This window comes from Chinchilla lanigera, unplaced genomic scaffold, assembly GCF_000276665.1.
Source record: "Chinchilla lanigera isolate Chin_1 unplaced genomic scaffold, ChiLan1.0 scaffold00123, whole genome shotgun sequence".
Taxonomy (NCBI): Eukaryota; Metazoa; Chordata; class Mammalia; order Rodentia; family Chinchillidae; genus Chinchilla; species Chinchilla lanigera.
The window spans coordinates 1,490,032-1,505,720 of record NW_004955524.1 but is presented as its reverse complement, the minus strand read 5'-3'; the positions used below and the strand labels follow the sequence as shown (position 1 = coordinate 1,505,720).

The window sequence follows — 15,689 nt, the reverse complement described above, 5'->3', positions numbered from 1 at the left end:
GCTATTCTTCTTGTTGTTGTACACAAATTTTGTTTTATGAAAAAGATACTAACAACATTGTATGAAATAATTAGTTCATCTTTACACTTGGGTCCCTCGCCAAGGCTTCTCATTATGTATATGCAAATATTTCAAAATCCAAAACCCAAAACATGTTTCCAAGAATGTTAGGTAAAGAATACTTACCCTGAAGAAAAAAAAGAATACTTACCCTGTACTTACATGTGATCTAGACATTCCTTGTTTACAAAATAATGAACTTACAGTCTTACAAACCTCATATATATATAACTCTTTTCAAATTAGCTGTGTCTGATGTAGTGAATGGTGCTAATTGACTACATGCCTGTTCTTACAGATTATTTAATTATAAAGCTTCTACTTTTTTACTCAGTGTTAAAATATAACCAATAAAAACTAATGTAAGATCATTAATTCATAATGTGCTTCTTTATTACAGAAGTCAGATTGTGGAGAGTGAATATAAAGAGGAAGCTAGTCAGTGTGGAAAAACCTTCAGATCTCCAGACTTTCAGTCTCCAGATCAAACTTTAACTGACAAACCTGGACTACGTCCTTTGGGATGCTCTGCGTTTAAGGAAGTCCTCATTGGCCATTCATCCCAAAATGTGCCCCTCAGACCTCACAGTGGAAAGAAGTCGTGTGAGAATCAAGAACATGTAGAAAAGCCATGTAAGTACGGGCAAAATGAAGAACGCTTTACCCTTCCCCAGTGCTTTGAGAAGCTTGAAACAACATGTACTGGAGAGAAGCCACCTGAATGTAAGCAGTGTGGGAAAGCCTTCAAGTATTATAGTGGCTTAAAAAGACATCAAAAAATGCACACTAGAGGAAAACCCTGTGTGTGTAAGCAGTGTGGGAAAGCCTTCATTCACTCCAGTGCTCTTCACATACATGAAAGAACACATACTGGTGAGAAATGCTATGTTTGCAGGAAATGTGGGAAAATGTTTTCACATTGTGCTTCCCTTCAGCTACATGAAAAAATTCACACTGGAGAGAAACCTTATAAATGTAAAGAATGTGGGAAAACTCTCCGGTCTTACAGTGCTCTTCATGTACATGAAAGAACTCACACTAGTGAGAAACCTTATGTGTGCAAAGAATGTGGAAAAACATATGCACAGTGCGCCTCCCTTAAAGTGCACAACAGAATTCACACTGGAGAGAAACCTTACAAATGTAAAGAATGTGGGAAGACCTTCAGGTCCTCTAGTACTCTTCATGTACATGAAAGAATTCACACTGGTGAGAAGCCCTATGTGTGCAAAGAATGTGGAAAAACATTCACACATTGCTCTTCCCTTCAACAGCACAGAAGAATTCATACTGGAGAGAAACCTTATAAATGTCAGGATTGTGAAAAAGCCTTCAGAACCTCCAGTAGTTTACAGAGACATAAAAGGACTCACAGTAGAGAGAAGCCTTATGCATATAAACAGTGTGGGAAAGCTTTCAGTGACTCCAGTGTTCTTCATGTGCATGAAAGAACTCACACTGATGAGAACCCCTATGTGTGCAAAGAATGTGTAAAAACATTTGCACATAACACTTCCCTTAAACTGCACAACAGAATTGACGCTGGAGAGAAACCTTACAAATGTGAAGAATGTGGAAAAGCCTTCAGGTCCCCAAGTACTCTTCATGTACATAAAAGAACTCACACTGGTGAAAAGCTGTATGTGTGCACAGAATGTAAGAAAACATTTCAGTGTTATACTTCCCTTCAAATGCACAGAAGAATTCATACTGGAGAGAAACCTTATGAATGTCAGGAATGTAAAAAAGCTTTTAGCACCTCCAGTAATTTTCAGAGACATAAAAGGACTCACAGTGGAGAGAAACCTTATGCATGTAAACAATGTGGGAAAGCCTTCAGTTACTCCAGTGTTCTTCATGTACATGAAAGAACTCACACTCATGAGAAGCCCTATGTGTGCAAAGAATGTGGAAAAACATTTGCACATTGTACTTCCCTTAAAGTGCACATCAGAATTCACACTGGAGAGAAACCTTACAAATGTAAAGAATGTGGGAAGACCTTCAGGTCCTCTAGTACTCTTCATGTACATGAAAGAATTCACACTGGTGAGAAGCCCTATGTGTGCAAAGAATGTGGAAAAACATTCACACATTGCTCTTCCCTTCGACTGCACAGAAGAATTCATACTGGAGAGAAACCTTACAAATGTCAGGATTGTGAAAAAACTTTCAGAACCTCCAGTATTTTTCAGAGACATAAAAGGACTCACAGTAGAGAGAAGCCTTATGCATGTAAACAGTGTGGAAAAGCTTTCAGTGACTCCAGTGTTCTTCGTGTACATGAAAGAATTCACACTGGTGAGAAGCCCTATGTGTGCAAAGAATGTGGAAAAACATTCACACATTGCTCTTCAACTGCACAGAATAATTAATACTGGAGAGAAACCTTATAAATATCAGGAATGTTAAAAAGCCTTCAGAACCTCTGGTAGCTTTAGGAGACATAAAAGGACTCATTGATAGTAGAGAGAAACCTTATGCATGTAAATATGGGAAAGCCTTCAAATGTGTCATGTATCTCAAAGTACATGAAAGAATCTATACTGGAGAAAAGCCTTACGTATGTCAACTGTAGGAAAGCATTTATTTACTCCAGTTCCCTTATAGTGCACAAATGATCTCATACTGGAGACAATCTTTATAATCGCAAGCAGTGCCAAGCCTTCAGATGTTCCAGTCATCTTCACAGACATTAAATGGCTCACTGGAGAGAAGCCCCATAAGCAAAGAAGCAAAGCCTTCCATCATTCTCATACCCTTCAAATACATGAAAGAATCCACACTAGAGAGAAGCCATATACAGCTAAGCAGTGTGAGAAAACTATTCTTACGTTGCAGTTCCTTTCAAGGACATGTTGGAGAGACACTTAGCTATAAGCATTGTGCTAGTGTTAAGTTTTTCTAGTACTCTTCAAATACATAAAAGGATTTATGCTAGGTACAACTCTTACCTATGTGAGCAATAGAAAAACCTTCACTTTTCCCAAGTATTGAAGACAAGAAATTCTATGTATGTAAGCAATAAGGAAATACCTTCAGATGTTCCAGTTTCCTTCAAAAAATGAAAAAATTCAGAGAAGACTATGTACATAAAGAAAAGCCTTGACTCATTCTCCTTTCCTGAATACATTCCACCTGTGTTCAATTCGTGAAAAGAAACACTAAATATAGGATGGCAAAACCTTCGTTACTGTATCACCTGTCTGAAATGCTCAAATGCATAGTGGAGCAGAGTCATCATTGTACGGTGTGGGAAACAGTCATCTTTTATTCACAGATTTTAGTAAATAAATATGTAAGTAAATCCCTTAAGTATAATAGACCTCAGTTGTCCACATGAAAGAATTAACACTGGGGCCAGGGATAGAGCTCAGCAGCCCAGCACCTGCCTGCAAGCGTAAGGTCCTGAGTTTGATTCCCAGTACCAAAGGAAAAAAAAACACTGGATAAAATTCTCTATATGTCAAAAATACTAATTGGCAGTCGCAATTAATACTTTCCAAGACCAGTGAAAATTCATCCCATGAAATTCTGTGAATGTAAGTAACACAGTGTAAAGAGAACGAGGCAATGTAATTTGGATAAAATGCACCAGAAGATGCCCCATTTGAAGGAAATGTAAAAGGTATGCATTGTCCTTGTCAGTGGCTCCTTGTTAAAGTTCATCTCTGGATTATGGATGTTTTACTGTGGAAAACAAAAACATGTGCTAAGTGTTATTAAAGCAGTAGTATATGAGGTGTGTGTGGATTTTTCCCCCTATACTGGGGATTGAACTCGGGGTGCTTCTACAGCTCATCTACATCTGTAGTCATACAACATTTACTATATCTGTACATTGTTGATTTATGTATTTGTTATTAACCATATATATAAAGATAAATATAATTTTGACACAAATTATAAGTTGACCAAGCCAGCCCAAAACTTTTGGTCCTCCTGTTCAAATCTCCCAGAGTTGGGATTATACTTGTGTGCCACAGTGCCCAGGGTGGTGTAGAAACTTTATTTTCTTCAAGTTACTCAGTAATACAAGGATTATTCTATTGACAGTACACGGAATTTTCACCAACTTTTTTTTCATTTCTTGGGACTGAACCCAGTATCTCTCACATGCATAGAAAAGGCTCTGCCAGTAACTCACAGTGTTCGATTTTTTATTTTTATTTTGAGACATTTGCACTTAATTCTCCAGGTTGACACAGAACTGTTTCTTTTGCCGTAGTGTCCTGATTAGCTTGGATTAGAGGCATGCTTCATCATGCTGAAAAGTTTATGTATAATCCATCTTTTTTTAATAAAAAGGAGTTTTCAGTGTGACAGTTGAGGCAGTGGCACTGTACATGCCTACAATAGACAGGCCATGTGCTCAATGCCAAGCAGGACAGACGATGAAAATGCAACTTTTGGCTGCATATTTTACTGTTTCAGTTTCCTTCAAACATGTTTGTTCTAGATAATTTCCAAACTAAGCATTACAAAGAATGTGTGAAAAGTTAAGTTTAGATTGTGAAAGGGAAAGAAACTGCTCAAAAGGAAAGAACAACTGAGCTGAGGGAAAAGAGGAAAGAAAGAAGGGAAATATGAATAAATAAATGTATACACAAGATAGCTAAGATAATTGTACTAATTTCTATTGTTATTGAAAGGAACAGTTAATGTTTGTTTGAATGTTTGAACTGCTTGATTGTTGATTGTTTTAATTGTTTGATTGTTTCAATTGTTTGATCAATCTACAGGCCTATATTTGTTTATCAGAGTAACCAATTTGAAGATACCTATATGTAATGCTACAACCATTGTTAATTTCCTACCACCTTGTCTGAAATGCTGTATTGCTTTCATTGTTTTTATGTCTGTGTCTGTTAATACGTTTTAGTTCTTGTATCTTTAAAAGAAAAAAGTTAAGTTTATAATTTTGGCAAGTTTTTATCTTTCATTACAAGTAAATCTTACCATGTGATAGTTGCTACATTAGTTATGTTGTCTTCTCAGAAATTTTGATCATAATTTCTCAAAGACCACGGAGATCATCCACTTTGTCACATAGGATGGAATGCATTAATCTATCCACAAAGCATTCTCCATAGAATTTTTATATCATTGGCTTTGGTTTTAGGGAAATCACTACTCCCTCACATCATGAAAAAATTAACATAGCACTTCCCTGTCAGAGTGAAACAGTCTTTGAAATTCAAAGACATTTCCTCCTAGATATATGTCATTTCTTACCATTATAACATCAAGAAGTCAAACCATCAAAAATTGATGATCTTTGTCCTTAGTGTTAATACTTTGACAATCTCTATGCATCCAATGAGTGTATTATCTTTAGGTAAGGTGTCAGAGTAGAATCCTAGATTGGACTGGAGTACTATGCCTTTTGTAGTTAAGCTTTTGATACTCAAAAAATAAAGTTTTAATAATTTTGGAATGCACTTACTACCAGCATTGTAAACTGGAAATGTACACAGTTTCATATGAATGACCTTAGCATTATGTGCTCTGAATCTAAAGTTATGAAAAGTTGTTAATCTAAATAAAGTTGGATTTTTTCAGTCCTGATGGTTATTTTTTTTTTTTAAGGAAACAGGTTTACAGGTTTACAACTGGTGTTTATAAAGTGTGAGTTGAACTGTATGTGTTCTCTTTGGAAAGTCATTTTGTGAATGACAATGTCTGCTTTCCCATTTCTGTATTCATACTCAATACCTCTTCAGTCAGGGTCATACTGCTCCCCAGGTCTGGCTGCAGAGTCCTGCCCTTACGAATATATCACCTATCTATAAAGAGCAAAGGCATAGTGCATAATTTTCCACTGATTGAAGATTTTATTGTCTATAACATGATCTATACGTGTGTTTCAGATTTCTCATCAGTGGCACAATATAGTTGACACAACTTAAACGGCAAATTTAATTTTGCTCACAACTTAGTCCAGAGTCAGCAGAAATGGCATGGCAGAAGGGCATGACCTAGAAAAGTTGCTTATCCCATGGCAGCAGGAACCAGTGAGTGGGGGTGGGCACAGCCTCACATCAAACGTGACACCTATTCCAACAAGGCACAATTTAACATCGTTTATGAACTTGCCAATAGGTCAGTCCACCAATCACCATCCAAAAGCCTCACCTCTGAATGTAGGAGACTTTTCAAGGGATATTTTGTATCTAAATACCATGGGGTCCGAGTTTCTAATTATTTTGGCACTGAAGCTTCTGCTTAAATCACTTGAGGATTTTATATATGGCTGTGTTCTTCTGGTGCTGGATAGAGTGAATGGTGAAAATAACACCAAGAGTTCATCTCAAGCCCCAGGGTTCATGTCAGTGTTAGGTCATCACAAATGTTTACTGTGAGAGCTTCGAGCACATCCACTGTGGTTAACTCCTTGAAACACCAAAGTATGTATGGTCCAACGTTAATTATGGGATAACTGAGATGAGCTGCACTTTGAGTGGACCACAATGCAAACACCAGAGAAAGTACGGGTGGTCCAATGTTAATTACGGGATAACTGAGATGAGCTGCTCTTTGAGTGGACCACGTTGCATAAGGAAGACTAATTTACTGCAGAAAAAGGACTTGCCAAGGTTTTCAGACACAAGTTTTACTCTTCCCCACTATGGTAAGATGCAGCTGGGCTGTCCATACAAAGAGAAGCTGGCAGTTTGTCAGGTGGCAAAAAACTAAGTGGTGACCTCTGCCATAGGCCTCTGATAATGAGCACGTCCTCTTCAAGCAGGCCCTGATTCCACTGTACAAAACGCAGGCATGAGGCCCCCCATGCTTTGCTGATGACAGCTCATTGTGTTGCTTTTTCCAGTATAATTCTCATAGTCCCTCTATTTGGTTTAAAGAAATACATATTCAAGTATTTTGCAATAAGGTATTTTGTATGTGTTGAAGTTTAGTTGAAGGGGTATGTACAGATGGTCCTACCCCAACCCGTTCTGTAATGTATGTCCCCATTCCCAGCTGCATCTCCCCATCACTCATCACGGTATTCGTTCCTAATAATCAAATCAGCTTGTGTTATATGATTTACTAATATGCTTTTGTGTTCTGTGGCTCATACACACCCCATTTTAAGCTGCCTGATGCCTGAAATCTTGTTGGAACCATCCCCAGGTCTTGGGATGCACTTCTGAACAACTATTGATATTCCCAGGATGAGGCTAGGCTACAGCTTTTGAGAGGAGGCTCCCAGAAGCTCTACGGAGACCTTGGGAGAGACCTTACTTCTCTGTACCCAGAAATAGTGACAGGGAAAGACAGGGCTCCTGAATGTTGAATTTGGGTGAATCACAGTCCAAACGTGGGTGTGTTCCAGATCTGAACCATAACGAGGTACATGATCAAGGTTACACCCAAGAAACCATACTTAAGTGATTCATGTGAGTGGAAGAAAGTCAAGTGCTGTTCATCAAGGCAATGGTAGAATGACTTCAAAGGAGGAGTGGAAATGTTTAAATGTGTTGATTGTACTGGGATAGTGACACATGGCCGTAATATCTACTGCAGAGAATGAGGACTGCAAGTTAGGCTGGTCTGGGCAGCTTAGCAAGACCATGTCTCAGTAGAGTTGGAGATACACCTTAGTGGTTGAGTGCCCCTGGCTTTGATCTCTAGTCCCCTCTCGGCTCTTTAACAGCTTCCTGCTATCTTCGTGGTCCCATATTACTAGGACCTTGAGGGAAGAAAGATTTAATGGAAGTTGCCCGAGATGCATGTGACTTTTAGGCATAATGTGTAAGTCCACCATGGAGCTCTGTTCCCTGTATTCTCACACAGCACGCCTGAGTCACCTCAGCCTTTGATACAAATCAACTGCTTGTTCCCTGTAATTCTAAGTACCAGTTGTGCCATAATTTTAAGGACAGAATTTAATTCAGAACAGTCTGGCTCCAAATTTAGAGATGATTTCACTGTGGGATAGCTAAAGTTTATGTAGTGGTCTCAGCTATGCTGTGTATGTGTGTATGCACATATGTGCATCTTTCAATGCTCAGCTTAATGTTTAAGCCTTTCATTTAAAAATCTCAATTACATAGTATTTATACCAATAGATGAAGTGTATTACCTTGACATATTTAATGTTAAAACTCATTATTCAGAATTTTTATGAAATTTTACTGATATTTTGTACTGTGTACTTGCCTTACAACATTAATTAGACCATGGGAAAATATATTAAAGAATTGCAAAGTGGAAAAATTTAAAAAAAAAAAAAACATTAATTAGAATAGCTAGTTTTCAGATGCTCAATTGTGACAGGGAATAGCATCTAAGAAAATGGGAAATATATTTCCTTTACAACTTAATGACTTCGCTTATCAAAGTTTTAAGTGTTTAATAATTAAGTTGAAAATGGCATTTCTTTTGTGCTTTGTTCTCATCCCTTAACCAATTGATTTATTATTTGTATGTCAGTTAGTCAATGTTGACATATAAACATTAAACAAAGTCCAAGTTTACATTTCATATTTAGTGAACATTATATTGATTTTGACACATGCAAACTGGCATGTTTTCAACCACTGCAGACTCACAAATAACTTCTCTCCTTTGAAAGTGTAGAAGGGAAGCATCACAGTATATTGTCCAGTGGCATTAGCCTGGGGGAGAGAAATTAAGAGTGGGAAGAAGGTCACAGTTCAGACTTTAGTAATGCAATGTATTTTTGTACTGACCTTTTTTGTACTGACTAGTTGAGAATTTCTGGATTTAGAGTAATTCCTGCTTCTCCAGGCAATGGGGAGCCTATGTGGCTAGGAGATTTTTAGCACAGGTGACTGACACACACATAAGCGTGGATAATACAGGGAAGGCTCCGTGTCTGCACTGCATGCTGTATGAGGCTGTTAGTTTGTAACAGGCTTTGCAGGGCATGGGGTTTGTATGTCCTCTACCGAGCACAGGCCTTTCCACACCACTTCAAAAGCACCTTGCAGTGACATCTCTGCTGTCATCCATGTGTTTCACCCCAGACAACATCGTGCAATTAGCCTCTTGACATATGCTTAGGACAGAATCTGCTCAAGCGATCCAGGCTCCTGGGAATTCGTTATAAGCAGACTTATGTGAAGTAATGCAGCCTGGAGATGAGGAAGGTGACCTTCAGACATTTTTCAACTTCCGTTTTTCACCTGGACACCAGGCATCAGATGCAGAGCTTCAGAGAGAAACAGCAGAAGATTACTCCAGGGGTTTGGAGGAGCTTTGGCTGAGAGAAGTCAAGATCATGAAAGCATCCACCATGGTCTTAACAAAAAACTCAAGCACACACATGTACACACACTGTTCATATTTAACTGACATTGCAAGGTACCCATTAACTCAGACTTTATCCTTGGTAGACACAAGATGCTGTCTTTAAGTCTATTTATCTTTCTCCTGTAGCTTCCTCTCTTAATGTGCAATTTGGATGACAACTGTCTATTCAGAAGCAGCACCAGTGCGCACAGGGATGGAGATGTGGTCATTGGGAGTTCCTTCTCCCTTTATATCTATCTATATATCAGTGATCTCTCTGAAATACAGCCTAATGAGAACATGATTATCCTGCAGTAGGTACTGTTTATTCATTTTCTGCTTGATCATCGTGATTGGTAATACCTGCTAGGGTCTATAATTGGGCAGACCAGTACTCTGTGTATGCCCATCCTGTCCTCAATCATCCTTTCACAGAACTGTTCATATTTATTTTGTATTTCCTCTTCTTCATTTCAAAGTTGGAAAAAGATAATAGTTTATTTCATGTTTTTAGCCTCCTCTTTTAAAAGTTAGAACCAAAGGTTACATCACCTTCTGCCTGATTGTATGATAAATGCATCTCACTTTACTTGAGCTGCCCCTGCATGATGATAAATAATGTCCAATAAAAACTCAATCCAAAACAGGGCTGGGGATTTAGCTCAGCGGCAAAAAGCGCCTGCCTGGCAAGCGCAAGGTCGTGAGTTCAGTTCCCGGTACCGGAGAGAAACCAAAAAAAAAAAAAAAAAAAAAAACACAATCATTAGAATACTATGGGGTTAAGTAACATATCACTTCTATGCAATTCACAGTCTGATAATGTATCATTATTGTGCATAATATTACTTACATTCAGGCTGCTACTTATGCTATACCTTCTTGGGGAGCTCCTTCCTATATTCAGTGACAATTTGAAATAATCTACATATTATGCTTTCATGCCAGAGAAACTCCATGAACCTGGAGCTGCACAGTGGGCCAGGAATAAGGGAGAATGTTTGTGAAATTTTTATCTAATTTGATTTTGCTTCTCACCCACATTCTGTTTTCATATATTACTCTATGAGTTCTGTAAGCAGAGGCATAATAAAAACAGGCACAAATTTATATGTGAAAAGTAAACCCTAGAAAATACATTAAAAATTACATGAAATTGGAAAGCAAATAGTAAGTGAGAACAAAGGAAATAATATTATTACAAAATATAAAGAGAATGAAATTCATCACTTGAATAGGAACTCTGAAATTTGATGGAAAAAAGTCACAACTTAGTTATCTTTATTTGTAAATGACATGAAAAAATCAAACTAAACATGAAAAATTTCAAAAGAGGTGAATAATTTTGAAAGAACTAGTCAGCCAACATTAAGAATAAATGAACAATAGCTGTTCTTTTAATTTTAATATTTTTATTATATGAAGTGTATAACAATTCCATTTATCATGGGGAGTTGGTGCATGTATATAATGCATCTTAATTTTTTTATCCTATCTTCCATCTCATTCCTGCTACTCCTGGCTTCCTTCTTCCCTCCAACTGTTGGGTAAATAGAACAAAGAAAATGTATGATTAAGAATAATAGCAAAGCTTGGGATATAGCTCAGCAGCACAGCGCCTGCCAGGCAAGCACGAGGTCATGAGTTTGATTCTTAGCAACAAAAAATAATAATAGTAATAATAATAATAGCAGAGAAATATGTGGACAATTTACAATGGCATGAGGTTTGAAAATGTCACAAAGAAACATTAATTGTGATCTTACATAGTATAATATTTTAAGGTAATATAGAGTTAAAGCAAAAAATGGAAATGAAGTTTATGAGGATGAGTATTAAGAGGGAATAAAGCTAGTAAGAAAATTACTGCAGTGTGTGAAAGAAAAATAACAAATGTGTGTTAACAAGATAATGAAAGTTACGTAGGCAGGCCTAATTTATTACGCACATGTAGATCACTGTACCCCACAACTGAAGAGCACATATGCAGTGCTGGGACGTAGCACAGTCGTAGAGCACTTGCCTAGCACGGGGGAGACCACGGGTTCAGGTTGCAGTGGTGAATAGAAGAAAGCAAGAGTACATATTCTCAAATCCGCTGAGAGCAATATCAAGATGTGAATACGAACTGGGCTGTGAAGCAAGCCTCACCAGCGAGGACAATTAAAAACAATACCAAAATTGTTTCTTTGTTGTGTTCTTGCAGAAATCAGGTATCAGTGAATAGAAAGGCAAAACTTTGTCCCTTGCTGGGGCACCATCTTCAGGATGGTGGGAAATCTGAAGAGCATGAGGTTTATGTACAGTACACTCTGCCACATGTTAATTTTTGCGTTGTCAATATTTATATATATCGTGGAAAAAGATGAAAATTTTAGAAGAATATGTGTTTCTTAGTTTCCTAAGAGATTTCACTGCAGGCAATCCTCCATTCTTGTCCCAACTGTCTTTGCCTTTGCAAGCTTCTGTCCCCTTTGAAGCCCTGAAGATGACAAAAGTGTTCCAGGTCTTGGTGATAGCAGTCCCAGCTTTCTGAACCGCAACAGCCACCCCAAAGATGTCATGTTTTTGTGTCCTAGATCCTTCATCTAGCATTGTTCTTCCTCTTTGGTGGCATTGCAACATTTATATGCTTATCATTTCTATATGAAGCATTTAATAATGTGTTAGTATGTGCAAATATTTTAGTTCATACAAGGAAATATTTATAAAACCCACACTAAATGTAAACTGCTCTTATGATCTTCATGCATTCATTTCTGAATTCATTTTTCTTTACGCATATAGAAGTTAGTAAGGACCTCACAGAGCGTAAGTTAGATTATTTCCTTTAGTACAAATTCTAAGACCTTACCTGAGACAGCTCATCCAGAAACAGACTAAATTTTCTGGGTGTTTATCTTAATTTAGTATAGCCTTAACTCAGATTGCTGTACAAAGATGTACCTCAACTGCAAGTCTAAAACAAGAATTATATGTATTTAAAATTTCTTCATGCAAAATAATTACAAAAACATCTGTTTCCTGGTTTCTGAGTGGCAGACCTATCAATCTGTCCTCACATGACAGAAGAATCAACCAAGTTAATTCTGGCCACCTTGTGAGGACACTAAACTCCTTCACAAGAAATCCACCCACATGATGTTATTTAATATTATTTCTCCCAAAATCAACCTTCTAGTACCATTTTACATTTAAGTGTAGGGTCTTAAATTATGAATCTGGGTTAGTTCACCAGCATTTAAGTCACAAATGGTATTATAGCAGATTCAAATGTAATAATTTATTATTTTCTCTGAGGAAACCTATGGTCTCCATGCAGGCTTGTGCCCAACAACTACCAAAATTTTCTAGCCTTCATTTTTGCAGTTAAAGAGATCAACACCCACAGGTGAGGCAGAGTGTGCAAGAGGGAGAGTAAAGTCATGTCACACATGTTGCCTCCTCAGGGTCTGAAGTTGATGGAAAGGGAGACTGGGATTGGGGTTTTTTTGTTTTGGTTTGGGTTTTTTTTTTTTGGTACCAGGAATCAAACTCAGGACCTTGTGCTTGCCAGGCAGGTGCTTATGCTGAGCTATATCCCCGGCCCTAGACTGGGATTATGCATCACTGAAATTTAAAAATTTTAAAGTCGCAACCTGTAGTACACACAGATCAGTGAATTATTAAAACCATTTTTGTCTGCAGCAGAGAGAAGAGTTTGGGAAGAGAAGTTGTTCACTTGAATTCAGCTTCTGGCCAGTTACTTTCAAGGATATGGCATTTGTGGAATATGCCAAGGAGGTGGGAGGAAGGAGCATTTCTTTTACTATTTCCAGCTGCTGCTTAACACTATTCAGGTCTAAGTTTGTGCTTGATGTCAACCTTCTTTAAATCACTTCAAGTGTTCTTTTTCTTGTAGCTTAGCTTTGGCTCCTTTGACCCCATGTTCAGTGACAGAGGCCAGCTTCCTCCTCTGTGTCAGGTGGGCCCAAGGACACATCCCTGGCCCTCGGCGTGGTCTCCTTGATGCTTCATTTCAGTTGGACCTGGGTGGGCCTGGTCATCACAGAAGGTCAGAAAGGCGTTCAATTTGTCTCAGACGTGAGAGCAGAGATGGACAGGGATAGAGTCTGTGTAGCATTTGTGAAAATGATCTCAAATTTTCTTGCATCACACACATCAGCTCTACAACATTGCCAGTAAACATAGTTGTCATTTACTATGATGCAAAGTCTAAATGATGTAAACTATCATGCTTAGTGACACGGAGGGTCTGGGTGACAGACTCACAATGGTATGCTGACCTGGCTGAATTTCAGTGCTCAGTGTCTGATTCTGATTATTCAGTGAGGAGCTGTCCGCCTAATGCCTCTCTGGCACGGCTGCCTGTGAATCAGTTTGACGCGGCCATGAGTGCCGGGAGTTACAACACATACAGTGCTGTGTACGCTGCGGCCCACGCCCTCCACGAGATTCTCCGTCAGCAAGTTGGAATGAAACCAATCAGAAATGGGGGCACAATGGTGTTTTCCCCCTGGCAGGTGAAGTCTATTCTATTACATGGCATGGCCTCTTAGCATGATCTGTTTTCAAGGGTAGTATGGGTGTTCCAAGCAAGCCGTTACAAAATATTTCTCAAACATGCAAGGGATTCTAGACAAATTTCATCCATAATGTAAATTTTACCTTAAAATGAGTCGAAACCTTTACTTTTTCCCAAGGATATCAGTTCTCTCCCCACTGTATGCAGTTCTTGTGGAAATATGTAAATATTTTTTGTGAACCATGGTCCAGTAATATGCATGGGATAATTTCAGTTCTTTTGCATTTCTTGAAGCATGCTTTGTGGCTAATATATGGTTCATTTTGGAGAAAGTCCCATGTGCTGCTGAGAAAAACGTGCACATTGTTGTTGTTGGGTGGAACACTCTGTGAATATCTGTTAAGTGCATTTGTTCGAAAGATTGGTTCAGCTGTAACATTTTCTTGTTGGTTTTTGCCTTGTTGATGTGTCCATTTGTGACAGTGGTGTATTGAGATCCCCCATTACAACCATGTTGCTGTTAATTTGATTTTTTATGTCCATCAGTACTAGTTTTTTGAAGTTGTGAGTGCCAGTATTAGGTGTGCATGTACTTGTTAATTCTCCTTCCAAAGTGTTTCTTTAACCAATATAGAGTGACCTTCTTTATCTCATCTGGTCAGCCTTAGCTTGAAGTCAACTTTGTCTGAAATTAAGACAAAAACTCCTGCTTCTTCCAAATTCCTATTGCATGCAGTATGGTTTTCCATCTTTTAGAAACAGATGTGTATCTTAAATATATTTACATGCTCTTATATATATTTTAAGGAAGAAAGGCTGAAATTCTGCACTTGAAGTATTTTCAGAAAGTGGAGAAAGAGCATAGCAAGCACAAAGAAAACAAGATAGCAAGTAGCATGACAGAAAATGTTACGACACTTACACAAAGAAAGTAAAAATTTAAACTAACGTTTATTGTAAAAATATAAACTTTGATTTTTCTTTTTTAAGTGAAAAAATAAAACTTATGAAACAGTTTCAAAACTGGTTAGTAGGAGAGTTACAATAATTAATACATTGCATGTTGTTGTCTTCATAGTAATTATTCAGAGTACAAGATAGGCATAATATTTTGTTCAAACAATATTAGCACAAGACTTTCTTTTCATGACAAGTGAAACTAGCCATATACCTATCATAACTATCTTGTGTATAAATATAGCTTTTCTTTCTCCTTTTTTCTTTTTCCTTTCTGCCATCACAGTTTGTCTTTTCTTTTGAACAGTTTCTTCCCAATTCACAATATCCATTGTATATTTAGTCTTCCAGTTTCTCACACTAGTGAGACAATATGATGTTTCACATAGGGGTCTTATTTTTTCAGTTATGAGTATGATCTCAAGTCGCATCCATTTATAAAAGTCTCAAGTTTATCCTTCTTTGTGGCTGAGTAGTACTCCATTATATATATCTGTATATACATAGATATTTTAATATATAGGTTTTTGATCCATTTTGATGATTAGTGCATGGTTATAGACATGGGTCTAGTGTTAGTCTTTGTCGTATGGAAAGCCAGTTTTTCCAGCACCATTTATTAAAGGAGCTATCTTTCTTCCAGTGAACATCTTTGGCTCCTTTGTCAAAGAGAAAGAGGCTGAGTGAGCAGTTTTGCTCCTTTGTCTTGTCCTTTTCTAGTTTCTATCCTATTTTATTTTCTGTGTTGATACTTGTCAGTTTCTTATGCTAGCCTTATCACTGGTGTCAAGGCTTTCATAGGAGATGTCTGTTCCTCTAGATATCTTCTAGATGTAGGTGGTTCTTGGTCTTTATGTCTATCCCAAGTACCTAACTTCCCAATATATTAAGT

General features: G+C 37.8%; 1 protein-coding gene across 3 annotated transcripts in view; it reads left to right on the top strand.

The window, feature by feature from the left end:
• The window catches only part of LOC102020835 (zinc finger protein 14-like), a 29,109-nt gene extending 24,463 nt beyond the window's left edge, over window positions 1-4,646 (top strand). Inside the window, exons 4-5 of one of the 3 annotated variants that reach the window (XM_013507323.1) lie at window positions 461-1,251; window positions 2,344-4,646. In XM_013507323.1, the coding sequence (XP_013362777.1) occupies window positions 461-1,251; window positions 2,344-2,435 (883 nt within the window). In that variant the 3' untranslated portion in view covers window positions 2,436-4,646. Of the gene's footprint in view, window positions 1-460 lie in introns of all 3 variants that reach the window. The other 2 variants (XM_013507324.1, XM_013507322.1) reach the window with 2 other exon arrangements.
• Window positions 4,647-15,689: the final 11,043 nt, after the last annotated feature.